This window comes from Enhydra lutris, unplaced genomic scaffold (assembly GCF_002288905.1).
Source record: "Enhydra lutris kenyoni isolate GAN:26980312 unplaced genomic scaffold, ASM228890v2 scaffoldscaffold76, whole genome shotgun sequence".
Lineage (NCBI taxonomy): Eukaryota > Metazoa > Chordata > Mammalia > Carnivora > Mustelidae > Enhydra > Enhydra lutris.
Window position 1 is genome coordinate 2,495,031 of NW_019154160.1, and position 19,536 is coordinate 2,514,566.

Below are 19,536 nucleotides of genomic sequence, written 5' to 3' on the forward strand. Positions count from 1 at the left end.
TTTAGAAACAACCAAGATGTACTTTAATAGGTGAATAGATAAACCATGGTGCATCTGTGTATTAAAATAGTATTTAGCGATAAAAAGAAACAAGTTATCAAAACACATAAAGACACAAAGGAATCTTAAACACATATTACTAGGTGAAAGGAACTGACCAGAAAAGGCTACCTGTTGTATGATTCTGATTATCTGACTTTCTAACAAGGAAAATCTGTGGAGATGGTAAAAAGATCCATGATTGCCAGAAGTTGGGTTTAGGCAGAGGTGGAGAGGCAGAGCAGAGGATTTTCAGGGCAGTAAAAGTACTCTGTGGGCTGCTGTAATGGTGGATAGATACATTCACCATACATTTGTCCAAACCCACGGAAGGTACAACACCAAGTATAAACCATAATGTGGACTATGGACTTTGGTTGATAATGATGTGTCACTGTTGGCTGGTTATAACAAATGTACCACTCCGGGTTGGGGGGTGTTGATGGTAGGACAGGGTGTGAGTGTGTGTGTGTGTGCGCACGCGCGCATGCGCGCACGTGTGTTTGCAGGGAGGGGCTATGTGAGAACTCTTCATACTTTCCCTCAATTTTGCTGTGAATCTGAAACTGCTCTTAAAAAAAATAAAGTCTGTTCATTAAAAAAAAAAAATGCTCATGAGTGCTACTTGCCAGGAATGAAGTAGACAATCGTCCCTTCCTAAGAATAACATATGTACATGAGCAAACATTGGTGAACCTATAAATATACTAAGAATTCTTGGGAATGGCCCATCCACACTCCTGACCTTGCAGTCCACACCATGCTCCGTTAGTCCATTTCAGCCCCTTCCTCCCATCACTATGCCCTGCCTGTTGTCTTTCACAGAAGTCGGTCACCTCTCAAGTCTTAAGCCTAGCCTTGGCTCATCCTCAACTGTTGGCCGGCCATCCCGAGCTCTTGACCCATTCCCTTGCTCCCATCTAGCAGCCTCTCCTCTCCTTAGTGCCTCCCATCCTACCCAGCCTCCAAGAGCCAGCCTTCATCTCCTTGTCTCAGCATCCTCAAGCCCCCCTCCGCAACTCACACCTCTTACTCGAGGTCCGTCAAGAAGACACCACCCAGGGAGACTGTGGTCTTGGCACACCTCAGTTAGACCCTCTGCACATTAGCTCTCGGGCTGGAGCTCTCCTGGCTCCACAAACTGGGAAGCAGATTCTGGTTTCAGAGCTTGTACCTGGAAGGGATTTCCTGCTTTAGCTAAGTGTTAACGCACACCTTCCCCCTCTAGAGGAACCAGCGCAGCTCTTCATCTGAAATGCATTTCAGGCAGTGGACAGAGTAGCTAACCATGAGGCCCCGTGTAGTGATCATGGAGACGCAGTGGAATTATATTTCTTTTATTTCAATAACAGGAAACTGGGGTTAAAATATGGAGTGTGCTTGCAAAATACAGGGATAATGAAAGGTAGGAGGGAAGGAGGGAAAGAAAAGAAAGAAACCTTAAAATTTTGTTACTGAACATAAAGGTGAGCTTAAGGCGACTATTCTGCTGTCTCTGCAAGTCCTTTGAGACGCATTCGCATTCACGTGAGATCTTTAGAAATAGGCTTACCTTTTATCTCCTTTGTTTTTATTTGTTTATCTTACGCAGGACTGAAGACATCAAGGAAAACGTGCTGGCGGTTCTACTCATCGTCCTGGTCTCCCTTCTCGGATTTCTGACATTGAACCAAGGCTTTTGCAAAGACGCGTGGGTGCTCCTCTTCTGCCTTGTCATGGCCAGCTGCCAGTACTCCCTGCTCAAGGCAAGACCACCTCTAATTCTTACCGTCACTAAGGTACCCTTGAAATCATGAGATGATGACACAGAGACTTCTGATTTCTGTTCTAGAGCGTTCAGCCTGACCCTGCCTCGCCAATCCACGTAAGTTGCAAATAACGGGCAAGGAGCTTGTCTTGTCTGTTTGTGTTAAAGATGGGGGGAAAAAACTTTTCAAAAGGCAGAATATATATCAATGTACATATAGTGAATATGGAGATAGAAATGAGAACTCATGGTTGCCAAGTTCAGGCTACATCTGAGAGTGTGGTGGGGATGGTGGTTGGGGACGGCGGGGAGTGACAGGATACAGAGGGTCTTTTCAAACCCGCTGGCCTCACATCAGGGCCGACCATGCAGCCCAGGGTGGGAAAGACTGCCCTCGGCCATCAGCCTGCCTGCTTCTGTTTCCTAGTTCCTCCGCTGAATGTTGGACTCTGGGCGGGTTATGTGCACTTGCCACGTCTCTGTTTCTCTGCCTATCAACAAGGATAATGAAAATGACTCTGGGGATTAAATAATCTGTTTTAACTTCCTTTAAAATGGTACCTGGAGCATAGATGCTGAGTGAGCGGGACATATCATCATTGGTAACATCATTTGTGTAAGCACAGGTCATTACGTTCTTTACCTGAAGCTGATCTCCTGTCCCACCTTTGCAAGAATATTGTTACTTTTCATCCACGCAACTTTGGGCTAACTTAGAGCGGAGCCTCTGGGCTCACTGTACCAATCTGCTGGTGCTCGGACGTCCTCCCACGAGCAGTTTCCACTGACCCTGCTGCCCTGCCCCTGCAGGGTGCTGGGGGATGGGGTCCGGCCCGGACCCTGCAGGTACCCCGGCTGCACACTTTTGTGCCGAGCCCCTCCCTGGAGAACCTCTCGGCTCTTTGAGGCCCTTCTTTCTTTTGTTATGGTGAGCTGTGTGCCGCCCCCCACAACCCCGTCCCTGAGCCAAAACCCTTCCAGAGAAAGAAAGCTCGATCTTCCCTCTATTGTGCTTTGAAAAAAATTCATATCCAGGATTTAGGGCTGCTTTTAAGTCTGTGATAGCTCATGTTTAGCCCATAGTAATTAAGAAAAGCTTATAATTGGACGATCACATGGCATACATTGCTATCTTGTTAAATTCCTCTGTTCCCCATAATTGGTTTACATATAATACATCTTCTTTTATTCCAGAGTCTGAATGTCAGGATAAGTAGAAGCAGCATAATTAGGGTATTAAGATGTATTGTTGTGATTATCGTCAGAAATCTGGGTCAGGTGGTGCGCCCAGAGATGCGGAGCTCTGCAGTCTTTTCGCTCAAGCCCTCCCTAGATGTCACATCCTACCTCCTGCTTCAGGAAATACACCCTCCTTTCTAGTAATGGCACTTCAGTATCACCGCTTTCCTGGGCGACTTGGGGGAGGGGTGTTAGATGCTATTAAACCCTCGTGTTCTGCATGTACTTTCCCCAGTAATGCAGACCATGCTAGGAGAGGTGATGGCGGGAACGGCCCACGCAATCCCTGTGGACCTGTCGTGGCTGGTAGCAGCCGCCCTCTGTCCTTGCTCTGCATTGGGGTTATGGTGCCTTATCCGGTCGAGTTCCTGGAGGGCTTGGTCAGGCGGGCCGCCCTGTATCTGAGTGAGCCTACGCGCGGAGAGTAAGAAGTGACTTCTCTTACTGTCGTCGTTAGACGTTGTGTTTAATATGATTGGATCACATAGGTTTCTCGGTAGATTAGCCCGGTTTGAATTACCAGCTTGCTGCCGGTTCTGGGGGGAGAAAATGCGGGAGGTACGAAATGGTTCCTCTTGCCGTCTGCCTGAGCCATGTGGGCGTTTAGAAGGCGGATGTGATCTCCAGTTTATAAATGTGAAAACCTCAGGAAGGACGTGGTCAGGGGAGCAAACCAAGTCTGGCCACCGAGGTGGCTCTCAGGGTCATCGCCGACTCCTGCCCTGGGCATCACGTGACCCCAAGTACTTAACTTCGCTGCTGGGGAGGGGTTATCCCCAAATTCAGTCAATTCTTGCTCTTAGAGCGATTGACTGAAGTTTCTTCTTTGTTTCCCTCCAGAGCACACAGAAGCCAGATTTTGAGCCAGTGGTTCGAGCCAGAAGATAGCAAAATAAAAACACTCTTTTTCAGATATAAATGCAGAATTAATGTCGTGCTGGTAGATACGGTACAATAGACCCTAGGGGCTGACAGGATGCATCTGGTTATTAAAAAAAACAGGTCTAGGTGAGCCGAGCCTAAAAAACTTGACGGTCTGGGTGGACCCCAGCAGCGTTTGAGGATGAGACCGGCCGCACGCAGTAACGGACAATTAGGCTTTTCCCGTGCATCCCCGGATCGGCACGCGGTCTAACCAGCCATCACCGCCGTGGATTACCCCGAAAGCGAAGTTCAGGAGGGTGTCTAAGAGGCAGCAAGAAACGGGCAGGTCCTGGGCAGAGACAGACTCTGGGGCCTTCTCAGCCCCCGGGATTCTCAGTGGGTGTGGCTGGGGCAGCCCCTGGGAATCTGCCCCCTACCCCACCCCCAGGAGATGAAGGTGGGCCGTGACCTCAGATGCCCCACGAGCCACCCTGGGGTAGCGCGTGGGGCTGGGGATTTGAATCCAGCCTTACCGCGTACAAACCCGGAGATCTTGGGCGAGTCATTTCTCTGTATCTCAAGTTTTTCACCTGTGCAAGAGGAAATCATGAAATGGGATGGTGCCGGGATGAAACAAGACGGCGTCTCAAGTGCCCGGCACAGTGCCTGGTACTGTGGAAGGAGCTGACAAATCTTAGCAGGTTTTTTTGTTTGTTTGTTTGTTTGTTTTTTGGAGGGTGTAAAATATGGATAATAAGAGCAACCTCAGTTGGATTTGGTAAAGACTGAATTGGACAATACATACAGTGAGCCCAGCACTGGGCCTGGAATATAGTAAGTTTCCTGTTTCCTCGCCGCAGTACAAACTCCAAAGAGCAAGGGCTGAACTCGTTATGTGTTCTGGTCGGTCAGCTCTGACTACTCTACAGGGAAGACATTTAGTACCACTTCTTATTCTGTAAAAAATCACTGGGAATGATTTTTTTGAAGATTTTATTTATTTATTTGAGAGAGAGACTGTGCATGTGTGTATGGGCGGGGGCAGGGCGGGGCGGGGCAGAGGGAGATGGAGAAGCAGGCCCCAAGCAGGGAGCCCGACATGGGGCTCTATCCCAGGACCCCAAGATCATGACCTGAGCTGAAGCCAGACTGAGCCATCCAGGTGCCCCAGGAATGCTTTTTGTAAATAAACTTTTTTATTTTAGAACATTTGGGAAGATAATACAGAGAGTTCCATATACCCCACACATCCGTCACCATTAGTGAGCCCATAGTGACACATTATTAGGAACTAAAATCCATGTTTTCCTCAGATTTTCTTAGTTTTAACCTAATATCCCTTTTCTGCTTGAGGAACTCACCCAGGATAGCACACTGCTTTTGTTATAGTGACAGCTTCTCAGACTTTCCTTTTTTTTTTTTTTTGGATGACCTTGATGGTTTTGAGGAGTAGTGGTCAGGGATTTTGTAGCCTGCCCCTCAGCTGGGATTTATCTGACGTCTATGTTATGATTAGTCTGGGGTCATACACCTTTGGGAGCAAAGCCATCCAGGGGAAGAGAGATTTTCATCACGTCACGCTGAGGGTATGTACTATCTACCTGACTTACTGCTGTCGGTGTTGACCTTGATCCCCTAGCGTTTATCAGAGGAATGATCTTGAATGACATATAAAAATTTTCTCAATCCTCAGTCCTAGAAATGAGAAGGTCAACTTAGTCTTTGTGGCTCTTGATTGAAAATGAAATTATATTTATCTCTTCAGTTATGTACTTACTTTGCTCCAAAAAAGTGTTCTTTAAAGCCTGAGCCACTCTAAATGGCCTTCTTGAATTCTTATCTACTGGATTTCTGCCATGAAATAGGGACGGAACTTAGGTCACCTCCCTCCTGTCTGTCTTTCGCTGCCTCTGAGGGACGTGCTGAGGCAGTGGGCCAGCGTGTAAGGTGGGTGCAGGCAGAGTGATGGCACCTCGGCCCCCACTCTGAGGTGTACTGCCACAACCACCTCGCGTCCCCCTTGGCTGGACAACAGCATTGACCCATTTGTCAAGATTCACAGACCTGAAAGCTAGCAAGCTGGCCCTGAAATACATCATTCTGTGAAATGAAATTATAAACTATATGAAATTATAAACCGAGCTTCCAGAAACTCATTCGCCTGCGCCTTTTCAATTTTTAAAGTAGTTGATCGGATTTCAACCGTATTTAAATGGAAGTAGCATTTTAACAGCTGATAGGTGTTATTTGGACTTTTGGTTGCTGCATGTCTACTACTGCCTTCTCTGAAATGTTTTGGGTTCTCCTCTACACCCCAAGTAGGAGTCACAGCCTACTCACTGGCTCAGGTTCTCCGGGGGCTCTGCTCTCCGTGGGCAGAAGCCCCCCACCCCGTGTTCCTCCTTTTGCTCCACACACAAGGGGAACTGAAGTATATCATTAAAAATGCTCCGACGGCGCATCTGGGTGGCTCAGTCAGTTGGGCGACTGCCTTCTGCTCAGGTCATGATCCTGGAGTCTGGGGACTGAGTCCCACCTCAGGCTTCCCATTCGGCAGGGAGTCTGCTTCTCCCTCTGACCTTCAACCTGCTTGTGCTTTCTCTCTCTCTCTCAAATACATAAATTAAAAAAAAAAAAACTTAAAAAATAATGCTCAGATGACTCTAAACGGACAGCTGAGTTACTAACCCTAAAGTAAAAAAGAACTTACCAACAAGCACAGAGAGATGAAGTCCCAATCAGCGAACCTGCACCATCGCTAGAAACTATGAAGCAGCGAACTCCTATGCTCGTGGTGGCAGTTCAAGGTCCATAATACAGTGTCCCAGAGCGGTGGATGGAGCCTGCGGTTACAGTTCTTCCCCTTCTCCCCCCTCCAGAGCTCTTTAAGGAAAAGTCAACACCGAAAGCTGTTGCTAATGCTGTCCCCCAGACCCCGTATTTGCTTTGCAGTATGTGTTTAAAGAATGATGGTTGTGGATGAAATTCCGTGCCATCAGGCTGAGTCCCAGTGCCGAATGCTCTCCTCTTCCTGGTTCTTGTTGGGAGCCAGGATGCAGTGGCCAGCACAGATCCTCAGGCTGGGGACAGATTTCTTAATTTGGCAAAAAATTAAGGCATAGAATGCGTGCCTCTGTTTACTCTTGGCAGAATGAGAATAATAAATACTTCTTAGCGTTGTACCGAGGATTAACCATGTGGGTAGCCTGGGGCCTGGGGTGGGATACATGTTAGCTCTTGTTGCCCTGGCTGTTCACAGCAGCTGACAAAAATACCGGGCCCCTGAACATGGCCGGACCAGCAGGTGTGCAAACTCCATAGGTCCAAGGGGGCCGTTTCCTGCCCTGTGGACCGAGGAAGCAGAGGACACCCATGTGTAACACCTGGATCCCACACCTGTGGCAGGCCCGTGACCTTGTATGTGTGTGTGTGGGGGGGTGCTGATAGGAAATCCAGCTGCACACGCAGACAGTCTCCAAGATGCCCACAGCTGAAGCTGTGGCTCTCCCCCAGGGTATTTTAAAGTTGAAGTCACATGGGAAACAGTTGGATGAGTTGTAAAAAAGACTGATCAGACTTTACCTGGCGGGATGAGTGGAATTTTTCTATCGGATGAAAGAAACATCCATCCTCAGGGGTCTGATGATTGATTCGTATGTGAAAGAAGGAATTGGGGAGCAGGGGAGTGGATATTTGTAGAAGGCGTTGTTAGGAATCGGGAAAAATAAAAGTGGCGTCTATGCCACACACTAGTGATACGCTTAGAATGGTTTAGGGACCCAAAGCCCGGGATGGGAAGGGAAGCGGAGCTTTGGCGTGATGATGAGGGCAGGCTCTTTGCCAGCGAGCCAGCCGCAAGTTTTGTCCCATAAATTACAATTAGGAAGGGAGCATTCCCCTGTCCGTACATAAAGTTGAACTTGGCCGATTTCAGATGATATCACAAACTTGTTCAAGACCAGAATCTCCATTCCTAGAAAATGTATTTTTAACCTTTTAGGAAAAGGAAGAATCAGGGCAAGAGGGAGGCAGCTCTTTAATTTTATATCCTAAGCGATGTCACTTTGAGGAATATCTCGTATGCTCACGCGTTTGTATATCAAGTAGCTGTCTATACCAACCAAGTTAGTTTGCTTTTCACTTGATACGAAATACATTAAGATTTCACTTAGGCTTTCGTTTCAATTTTTTTTTTTTTAATGCAGAAGTATTCCCAAACCCACTACTCTATGACCCAGTTGGATTCAAAAGGAAATTTCATAAGAGTGCAAATATTCCTTTCAAGACTGAGTCTGGACTCAGGGCCAAACATAGCCAGCCCCCATGGACAGCCTGTGTTTTCCTTCCTATTAAAAGATGGTCTCAGAATAGGACCATTTCTATTATAGAAGCAGTGGCAATTTAAATTGCATTTCTAAATATAACATGTTCAAGGCAGTGACTTTAAATATTCACATCCGAACCCATATCACTTTAATCTTTACTTTTTATACCCAAAGTAGTTCATGAATTGCAAAGAAAATTCTCCCCCTAATTCATTGTTGTTGGTTTTTTTGAACCTTACGAATTGTGTATTGGTTTATGACATGTAAATTCTTCATTGGCTTTTGCCCTGGAAAATTTGATTTTATATCTTTTCCTTAATTTTTCTATCTATTCAAGGAGAAGAATAAAAATGTTTCTACTTCTCCTCATAACAATATTTTGAGGGCTGAGACCTGTTAAGTTTTTGGTCCTCCTCAAAGGAAAATGTATATAAATGGTGACTTTTTTTAAATTGGATTATTCCCTGTGCTTACGCTAAGACATTTTATGCAATCTCTGCGGGTATAAATTTGCACCTGTGCGATCTTGCTTTTTAAGACAAGGAAATCAAAGCCCACCACTTATAATTCTGTTTTTTATTAATAGCAGGGTTCAAGGTAGACCATGTAAAGCAAGCAATGGCTTATATTAGTTTTGCTCTTGAAATGAAGAATACAAACGGATATTTTGCTCTTGGGGAAGCACTGAATTAGATCTAAATTGTATCCAAGGATGGTAATTAAATTTTCAGCTAAGACTTGTTGAGTCTGAAAGGCATAACATTCTTGTTGGTATTCTTTTTCTTGTCAGAATAAGTATCCGAGGTTGTTTTTTTTTTTTTTTTTTTTTCTTTTCCTGGTGTTTTGTGTATATGCATTATGGCGGGGGGGGGGATGTGATTTATGGCGTAAGTTGTATGAGATGATATGAATTACTGACTATGAAGCTTTTGTCACTTAATCAAAATAATAGGTACCATTCAGACATTGTGTTTGTTTTCTAGGGACACAACCAAATCATAACATATAGCAGACCAATCTATTTTTGTGTGCTGTGTGGCCTTATTTTGCTTCTTAATACAGGGGCCAAAGCCCGGCACCCTCCCACTTACGTTGTCTATGGCCTGAAGCTCTTCTCTCCGAGGTCCCTCCAGTCAGCTAGGGACCTCTTAATAGGTAAGTGAACTTGGGGGTTGTGGGGAAGAATACAGAGGAGGGTGGGTACGTCTCCCTTTTATATTCTGAACCGCTAGTGGGAGAAAACCTCCTGTGTGATTACTGGATGAAGAGATGTGCATTTCTCGTTTGACTTGTACACATTCAGAAGATGGTCTGGGAGCTGGAGCCCCACAGCATCCAGCAGCAGCATGATTCTAAAGGAATGTGGTGTCCGTGACCGAGAAGGTGTAACGCTCTCATATCAGAAGACCAGGGGCTGTGGTGCCTGGTGCAGGATACCGGGGGCTCCCCAGGGTTTGCCACTGGGGTGGCGGTCACGGTCCCACCCATGTGGCACAAACACTCTGGCAAAGCCTGAGTGTGCATGGTTCTCAGTCCAGGCAGCGTCCCGGATGTGCTAGGCACCCAGCCTGTCCTCTAGGTGCTTCTTAAGGTCTAGGCAGTGTTTCTTGTCAGGTACTCTGTTCACAAAGGTAGCCTGCCCAGGGTCGTGGTTCAGCACCTGGCTGTTTGAGTTCCAGCTCTGCCACTTTGCTAGTTGTGTGACCTTGAATTCAACAGTATATGCGGGCAAAAATAATACCCACGTCCGAGGTCCATGCGAGTTTTAAAGATTTTTTTTTTTTTTTTAATTTGACCGAGAGAGAGATCACAAGCAGGCAGAGAGGCAGGCAGAGAGAGAGGAAGGGAAGCAGGCTCCCTGCTGAGCAGAGAGCCCGATGTGGGGCTCAATCCCAGGACTCCGGGATCATGACCTGAAGGCAGAGGCTTTAACCCACTGAGCCACCCAGGCGCCCTCCGCGTGAGTTTAAATGATTTAGTACATGTAACCCTGAGGACCAGGGCCGGGCACCAGGTGTTAGCTCTTATCATTGTCATTATCCTTACTACCTGGAGAGGCTGGCCCAGTGCTGTCCTCAGCTATGAAGACATCACTGCCCGCGCTCTGAGAATTCTTGTCGTGACATGCAAAGGTTGACGCGCATGCCAACCTGTGACTGGCTGCGATCACGTTGCCCAAATGAGTTGATAAAGGGCAAGCACCAAAGACACAAGCCCCTGTGAATATCTTACTCAAGAGGAGCTTTTCAAAGCCACAGATTCCATGTCATTCTTTCCCTGGCCCCCATGACAACTCCCCGAGTCTCTGCAGCGGGACTGGGAAGGGCTCCCAGACATGGGAGGAAACCATGGTAGACATGCCGCCCTCTGACTCTCCTTCCCAACCACTATCTCCCCATTCTTCTTCCTACTGTAGTGGCAGTAAACTGGTCACTCCCCCACATGCAGCCCCCCACCAGCCCACCTTTGTCTGTGTCCTCTATATCTCTCTTCCTGTTACAGCATGGGAGGGGCTGAGTAGCTTGATAATAGCAAAGGGTCAGGCTCCGTGTTTAGAGAATCTCTGAGCTCAAGTAGGAAACATGGGGGGGGGTAGAGGAGGGGAAAGAACTGATCCCATGATTAGGTTCCCAGGCTGTGCCTCTTGCCCAAGAATATTTGCTACTTACTACCCTCTCGGATATTTTTCACTTTACTTTTTTATATTACTTGAAGTTCTGTCAGTTGGAACACACACACACACACACACACACACACACACACACACACACACACCCTGAGAAAGACTTTCGGAAACTTTTACCTTTCTATAAATGAACCGACCCATCTCCCTTTTGAGATGAAGCAATGAAAAAGTCAGAGTCTGAGTAGACACAGACGCCCAGGCATGGTTGTGCAGGCTGGAGACCCTCCCCTTCCTGCTGTCTTCTTTCCAACAGCAGCGGTGGAGTCCAGAGCACAAGGACCCAGGGGGGCCTGGGGATTAGCAGCAAAGAGGGCAGGAAAGCATTTTGGAAGGTTCAAGAAACACATGTCCAGGGCGTCTGGGTGGCTCAGTTGGTTGAGCGACTGACTTCAGCTCAGGTCATGATCCCGGAGTCCCGGGATCGAGTCCCGCATTGGGCTCCCAGCTCCACGTGGAGTCTGCTTCTCCCTCTGAACTTCTCCTCGCTCATGCTCTCCCTCACTGCCGCTCTCTCAAATAAATAAATAAAATAATAAAAAAAAAGAAACACATGTCCATGTCAAAATGTTGCCTCCCTTCTCTGCAGCCCACACTCAATCTTGGGTACCTCCTGACCATCTTTTCCCAGGATCTCGAGCATGGGTTAGTGTTGACAGAGCTCCACCCAGAACAGGTCACAAGGATGTGGGGTCTCACCTGGAGCCTTAACTACCTTGGTGACTCCTTGTCTCATCCCCATCCCTTGTGTTCCTGTTCTGGGCGCCCGGGACAACCTTGACTGTGCTAGTTGATGGCCCATTTCCCCTAAGCTTTGCGCCATCTTCTCTGCCCCCATAACCCATATTTCCATAGCACCAAACCATCTCAGAGTTGTCTGTTCACTTGTGATTATTTGGCTAATGTCTGTGCCCTCTCCAGCCTGCGTGCTGCTCCGTAAGGACAAGGCAGATCCCGTCCCTCCTTTCTCACACCGACTCCCTGGCACCCCGTGCTGTGTCTGGCAAATACAGGCACTAAAGAAATGTTTGTTGAGTGGATGGACTAATGAACACAAGTGTGTTTAAGTAGTAATGAAATTAATGTACGGGTGAGTATTTGGAAGACTCCTTCACTGTCATTCTCCGACTGGTCACCTCAGCCCTTACAGTGAGTAGGGACACGATAAGCACCTCCTGAAGGTGATTTGGAGAAAGAAGAAGAAAAGGGTGTCATACATTGTGTGTAGAAATTGTTTTTCTGTACACAGTTGTCTTTCATTTCTCTTTTTCTTTAATTTGCTTCTATAAACAAGCCAATACCACTGAGCGCATGTAGTTGTTTGGAACAGCAGATTTGCCCTGGCATCAGAAGGCGAAATGTTACGAGGGCTCAAAAAGTAAGACCTTAGTGTACTTGGTAAAAGCCTGAGGTCTTACTTTTAGCAGAAACCCTTGTTCTAAAATCAGCTACTGGCTGCATGTATTCTCATTTTATTTTTCTTCAGACCAATTCCGCTGAGGGGAGATGAGGCAGGGAATATGGCCTTCCTTGTCTTTCTCTCTGGAATTCCCTTTTCCTCATTAAAGCTTTACCTTAAGAGATATTTTTGTCTGCTTGTCCACGGTAACAAGTAAAAATAGTGGTAAATAAACGAGCAAGCCAGCTAAATGACTTCTGGGATAAAGAAAAATGGGAAAATAGAACAATAGCAATCCCCGTGGAGGGAATGTGTTAAACACACTAATTTGCACTGAGCAGGAGAAGATTGTGGAACGGATTTAGAGCCATTGGGAACGAGAGGAAGGCGATAGAGGTGTATCCTGATTTTCTGACTTGATGAGGGAAGGCAAGGGCAATTCAAAGTCATTCATTCTCCTTTGTGGAGGCTCTCCACCTTCTGTCCCTTACTACCACGGGATCTGAGTGTATGTGGCTCCCGCCAGAGTTAGGTTCAGAGACTAACAAGGAGAGAAGAAGAAATGAGGGGAGAGCAGAAGGGTATTGGGTTGAAAAAGTCGTGTATGTTTCCTATAGCTGCCATAACAAAGCACTCCTCATGGGGGCCTGAGAACATCAGAGATTTACTGTCTCATGGTTCTGGAAGCCTGGAGTTTAAGATCTCTGAAGGTGCAAGTGAAGGACTTGCCCTGGCCTCACTCCTTGGCTCATCAACGGCCTTGTTCCTATCTGTCACATCATCTTCCCTCTGTATGTGTGTGTCTGGCTCTGTGTCCAAAATCCCCCTTCTTAGGAGGACAACAGGCATATTAGATCAGGGCCCACCCTCATGACCTCACTGTAACTTGACCATGACCCATACCCTATTGCCCGGTGAGGTCACGTGTACAGGTTTCATTTTGGAGGGACGTGATTCAGTCCTTTCAACATGGAGCATTTAAGAAAAAGGACAAGAGAGAAGCAGGAACTCAGCCCACGTGACCTTGTTTTCCATCGTGTGGTCGAGGGTGCTGTGGGCTTCTCACGCTGTGGTCCTCCTCCTGCCGGTGCTGGGGGATGTGAAATATTTCTTTAAACCTGTGCCTTACTGCTGCTGTTTCTGTTACCGGCTGCCTCTCCTGCTTTCTGAGCAACACCTCTCCCTCATGAGAGAGACGAGGCAGCCGGGGAAGGGAGCAGGAAAGGAGCAGGGAGTATCCGCGTCTGCTGCTTTCGGCCAGAGCTGACCCTGCCCCATCCGCCTCCCAGGGCAGATGGGGTCGGATGTGAACCAGCGCTGAGAGATGACCCAAGTGGGAATTGGGCCAGTAGGGAAGATGGAGAAGCTTCTGGTCATGTTTAATGCGAGGAGAGCAGCATCTCAAAGGCAAGCATCCCAGTCAGATAATAGGACAATGGAAGAAGGCGGGATGTACGCTGCCAGGAGGTGGGGAACTTGGGGGCCAAACCTGGGGACATAAGACAGGGTCAGAGGCAGGGACTTGTTGATTTTTATAGGCGGTGGGCGGGGGGGAGAATGACAGACATTGAAACACTGAGGGTAATATTCTTACCTAATTTTTCCTTCTACGACCCCTGCTGTATATTCAGAATACTCCTGTGGGCACTTCTCTCTTTCTTCAAAAGGCAGAAAATGTTTCCGGGAGCAAGGGGAAGGGACCGCTGAGTCAGTCCTCGTTAGCTTGCTCAGTCAGAGATAGGAACCTCTGGGCTGCAATTTTAATACTTTCCACTAGCCTCACTTTAGTGAAAGCCTACAAGAGGAGGTCGGCTTTCTAATTATCCCACGGATGAGGAAGCCAAGAGGTCTTCAGTTCTTCGTGTCGTATTTCAAAAGGAGCAGGAGCAATGGTAGAGTGTGCCCCAAGGAACGGGCTGCGCTGTGTCTGGAGATGGGGCAAAAGACTGGGATGTCCCCGAGGTGGCGGTTCTCTGCGGTTGCAGCAGTAATAACTAGTCCCGACCCATGGCAGGTGCATCACGGCTCACTGCAGGAGAGACCCGTAAAATGGTCTGGGTTAGAGCTGTCTGATGGTAGCCCGGGCTTGTCTACTGAAGCATGAGGTCCTCACTTGGAAGGGGCTCAGGTGGGAAGACTGGCTGTCTGTTGTAGAAGGGACTGCGTGGGTCCTTCTCAGACCCTAACCCTAACCCTAACTCACAGTCCTCAGGACTGTGACCCCCCAACCTACAACAAGGCAACTTCAATAATGCCACCCTTAGAGACAGGTGGCGGTTTGGGGACAACTTACTGGAACGTACCCCCTTCTGTAAACACTGTTTCCAGGGCTCGGTGCAGGTCACAGGCAGGACAATGGGTTAACACAGAGATATGGCACACTGGAGACACACACTGTATATATTCACATCGACTCCCTAGGTTTCAGTTTTATTTCCATGTTATTTTAATTCTGCTTGTTTTCACCCCAAAGCCGCAACAGCAATACTCATGGGATAGAATAGTAATGAATATCATTGTTCACATTTAGAAAAAGAAACAAGCAAGTTACAATGTTTTTATTTGTAAGTGTTGCTTGTAAAGAAATGGAACCGTACTAGAAATTTCTGCATTTATGGTAATTATTAGGGAAAAGGAGGAGTAGCCGTGAGAGAAAATTATACACTCTCTCAGTGGTACGCTAAGAAAAAAAAAAATCTTTGTTCACAGGGAAAATTGCTGACAGCCACAGGAACTTTTTTTTTTTAAACTTTTGGAAAAAGGGCAAAATGACCTCAGCAACTTCAAGCATGATTTTTTTTTTTTTAAATTTATTCATTTGACAGAGATCACAAGTAGGCAGAGGCAGGCAGAGAGAGAGGAGGAAGCAGGCTCCCCGCTGAGCAGAGAGCCCGATGCGGGGCTCCATCCCAGGACCCTGGGATCATGACCCGAGCCGAAGGCAAAGGCTTCAACCCACTGAGCCACCCAGGTGCCCCCAAGCATGATTTTCTTTCCTTTTTTTTTTTTTTTTAAAGTTTTATTTATTTATTTGACAGAGATCACAAGTAGGCAGAGAGAGAGAGAGAGAGAGAGAAGCAGGCTCCCAGCTGAGCAGAGAACCCGATGAGGGACTCGATCTCAGGACCCTGGGATCATGACCTGAGCCAAAGGCAGAGGCTTTAACCCACTGAGCCACTCAGGCGCCCCCAAGCATGATTTTCTAATTGCCCTACTAATGCAGGAAACATTTGGCTGCTTTTTTTTTTTTTTTTAAATTCACGTGAGGTATAGCCCGACAGATGAGATACTTTGCCTCTGCCTTGCTCTCCTTCCACCTCCCTGGCTTGGATTTTAAAGCCCCAGATCTCCTGCTCGCAAACATCCTGGAGAGGAGCTCGATGCTGGGCTTCTAGGTGAGTGCAGTGAGCTTCCATCCTGTGCGCCCAGCTGCGGCTTCCCACCGCCGCTCGCCATCTCTCCATCGGATCACCCTCAAGCCACAGTTCACTGGCTCTTGTCCTTTTCCCTTCCAAGTTGAGGTTTCACTACCTAATGTGTTTCTTACAGAAAACGCTTCCTTACACCTGCGTTGGTGACCAGTTTCCATTATTCAGCTGCTTTAAATTTTCTTTCACGCCCATACTTCTCCCTGGATCTCTTCATTCTTGGTGTAGCTTTTCACACACACACACACACACACACACACACACACACACACACACACAGAGCTCTTGAGAACGTGAACTAATGCGATCTCACCATGCCTTCTGTCCACCCCTACCTTGGACAAAAGAACTCCAGACTACAGTGTAGCCTGTCATCTTCCTTGCGGGGTCTGAGTCTCAAAGTTCAGAGAAGATGTACGAGTCAGTTTGCTTGAAATTATATGGGAATAAAATTTTGATGCTCCTATGTTCTATAATTAAATTTCAACTTATTTCCTTTTATAAAAGATTTATTTATTTTAGGGAGACAGAGAGAGTAGGGGGTGGGTAGGGGCAGAGGGAGAGAAGGAGAGAAACCCAAAGCTGACTCCCCACTGAGGGCAGAGCCCTGTGTGGGGCTCCATCCCAGGATCCTGAGATCATGACCTGAGCCAAAACCAAGAGTCAGCTGCCCAATCCCATTGAGCCACCCAGACACCCCAAATTGCTTTTTCTTCTATCTTTCCCATATCTCTGAGTTCCATTCACAAAACCTGAAAACAAACGTGTCCTATAAAGTGATGTCCAGCAGATCAGTGTTTGTATCCTATTGGCCTACTTTGATTGAGAAGTGGATTACTCACAGATGCTCTAGATTATTGCAATATCATTGAATTCTTGCCACTGAAAACATTACAGCATAATCACCACGTGTATCAAAATATGGCTTCAACCCCAAGAGCGCTGGAATAGTCTCTTGATATTGTTGTAGAAGGATTTGTCTCATACTTTCAAGCCACTGTTAGCAAGAGCATATGATGTACGAGGACTCTCGTTTGTACAGTTTCACAATGGAAAGCGTACATTTCTGATTTTCAGAAGTTGCTGAAGCCCCCCGCCCCCTCCATCCCCACTCCCGCTGTCGACTGTGGTCTATGTTCCAAAGTTCAGGCATATGGGATTTCAAATCAAATTTCCTTAGTTTTATTGGGGCTTACCAGGATCAAACTTCACTGACATTCTCCTCAATAAACTGAGACAGAAGACAGATGTGTCACAGCAGAGGGAATGGCAGTTTCTGTGTGTCTATGAAACCCAACTTGCACAGACGTGTGGAAGAGGGGATAGCAGGGACAGAACTGTAAAATGCGGCTCTAGCATGTTTGATTTCCTCCAATGAATGATCTCTGTGAAACGTGGAATCCTGGCATGTGGATGTCTTACCCAGATGCACTGTTCCGATTTTGGGAGGGGGCACTGTCTTCCTCTGGTCAGGCAGGGTCACCTTCATGTCCCAGATGCTCCAGTCCCCAGGAGGTCAGGCCTGTCACTGTCCCACTGTCACCATGTGTGGTTTCTTCATCACCACCCTCCCCTGTTCCTCTGCGAACCTGGAGTTCCCACTGAACTTGAATTTCAGGTGGCGTTCAGGTCTCAGGACCTCAAATGCTCCGGGGGACAAGCCCCAGATGAGGAGCCCCCAGCTCCAAGTTTACACCCCCCACCCCCATGCAGGGAGAGAGCTGCCTACCTACTGCCTTTAGCTTTACCTATTCCTGGAGTTTCCCAGTTTCGTCCCCCGACCCTCATGCCCCCCAAGTGCAAGCCTGCTCTTGCACACTGCAGACTGGTCCACTGTGTCCCTCACCATCTGAGGTCTCTGCTGGGTGTTGCGCTCGCCTGTGTTCTTTGCCTGGGCCTTTTCCTCGGACGCAGCCCCGTGTGACTTCCATGAGCACATTTCCACTGGGCTCGCAGACCCTCCTCCTAGGAGTGCGAGGAGTCCAGAACTGCCTCCAGGATGTGGGCAGGGGTGGGGTGGCTGGGAGCTGGAAGGGAAACAGGCAGGATTGCCTCGGGGACCAGGGGCCACCTGCCGCACACTTACGGTCCGTTTTGTCTGTTCACTTCCAGTATTTTTATATTGCTTCCCTGCAATTTCCCTCCTCGGGCTCTTCCCGCAGATCAACACTTTCTGCATTTATCTCTTGGAACAAATTGACATGCTGTTTTTCGGAGGTTCTGGTAAGTCATCTACATCCCAGTCTTCCTGTAAAAGAGTCTAAAGTTCTGATAAGGGCTGCATGGAATGGAGTCCAGACAGCTTGGTGTTCTTTCTTTTAAGGTTTTATTTATTTATTTGACAGAGATAGACAGAGCGAGAGAGGGAACACAAGCAGGGAAGTGGGAGAGGGAGAAAAGCAGGCTTCCTGCGGAGCAAGGAGCCCGACACAGGGCTCGATCCTAGGACGCTGGTATCATGACCTGAGTGAAGGCAGCTGTCTAACAAATGAGCCACCCAGGTGCCCCCAGCTCGGTTTTCTTTGTCCTCAACACTGAGCTACTTCTTGTGTGCACCTGGACAGACAGGGGTCCCGTGTCTCCCACCCGGGTGACCTTTCCTTGACTCACTCCTCTAGATCTAGCCGGCAGTGGCTAAAACCTCGCTTAGTCCTTAGCTGGAGACTGTGCTGGTTGCTTGACTTTAAAGTTTACTCTTCTCTAAATGGAAATACACACGCGGCTCGCCTAAAGTCCCTGTAAGAATGAAGTGAAATCGTACATGAAGCACGACAGCACAGCTGGTGATCCAGTACTGTTCCCCTCTCATTACACACACACACACACACACACACAGATGCACACGCATGCACGGATGCGCACGGATGCACACATGGGATGCACTCATGTTCATTAACACGCACAGACGCACACACACACACGGACGCACACCCAGACGCACTCATGTGCGCTAACACGCACAGGGACGCACACACACACACAGACGCACTCACGTGCACTAACACATGCACGGATGCACACACCAGACGCACACACATGCACAGACACAGATGCACACACTTGCACATCCAGGGATGCAGTCACGTTCGTTAACGCGCACGGATGCATACGCACAGTTGCACATGCATGCACGAACGTACACAGATGCACACAGATGCACTCACGTTTGTTAACATACGTGCACGGACGCACACAGACACGGATGCACGGACGCACAAACGCACGCATGCACACACAGATGCACTCACGTGCGCTAACACACACATGGATGCACGGACGCACACAGACGTACGGACACACACAGATGCACACACACGCACGGATGCACACAGACGCACGGACGCACACGAGCACTGCTCGTTTGTTAGACGGAACTGTGTCCGCCCTTTCTTCGGCGGGAACCTTCATCTGTGCTGTTTATTTTGGCCAGCGGCGTCCCGCTGTAAGTCGGGAGGCCTCCCTTCCTCAGGCTGGACGTGTTCACACGTCTTCTAAGAATGTTGCCAGAAATTCCTTTCCAGTGTTTTCCTGCGGAATTTTTGGTAAACGGTTAGTGTCTCTCTCTCCTTTTGCATGAAGTCATCGGGTACTTTTGACCGACTGATCCCACGGAGGTTTTCTTGGCCCCCGTGGCAGGCATTTTGCAGTTAAAAGCTTGTCTTGGCCCTTTCTTCCGTGTTCGATTGTGAGCCTGTGCGTGTTTGTGTTGCAGCCGTTTCAGGCATGACCTCGGCTGTTTACAGTGTGGCCCGGAGTGCGGCGGCTGCGGGCCTGCTCCACGCCTTCTGCTTCGGCGCCGTGAAGGTAGGTGG

General features: G+C 48.0%; 1 protein-coding gene across 1 annotated transcript in view; it reads left to right on the forward strand.

Moving 5' to 3' along the window:
* LOC111160500 (pecanex homolog 2) overlaps positions 1-19,536 on the forward strand; it is a 275,016-nt gene that overhangs the window by 72,220 nt on the left and 183,260 nt on the right. The window contains exons 11-15 of the mRNA XM_022523646.1: positions 1,631-1,784; positions 1,871-1,903; positions 9,198-9,369; positions 17,837-17,947; positions 19,437-19,528. Coding sequence (XP_022379354.1) covers positions 1,631-1,784; positions 1,871-1,903; positions 9,198-9,369; positions 17,837-17,947; positions 19,437-19,528 — 562 coding nt within the window. The remainder of the gene's footprint in view (positions 1-1,630; positions 1,785-1,870; positions 1,904-9,197; positions 9,370-17,836; positions 17,948-19,436; positions 19,529-19,536) is intronic.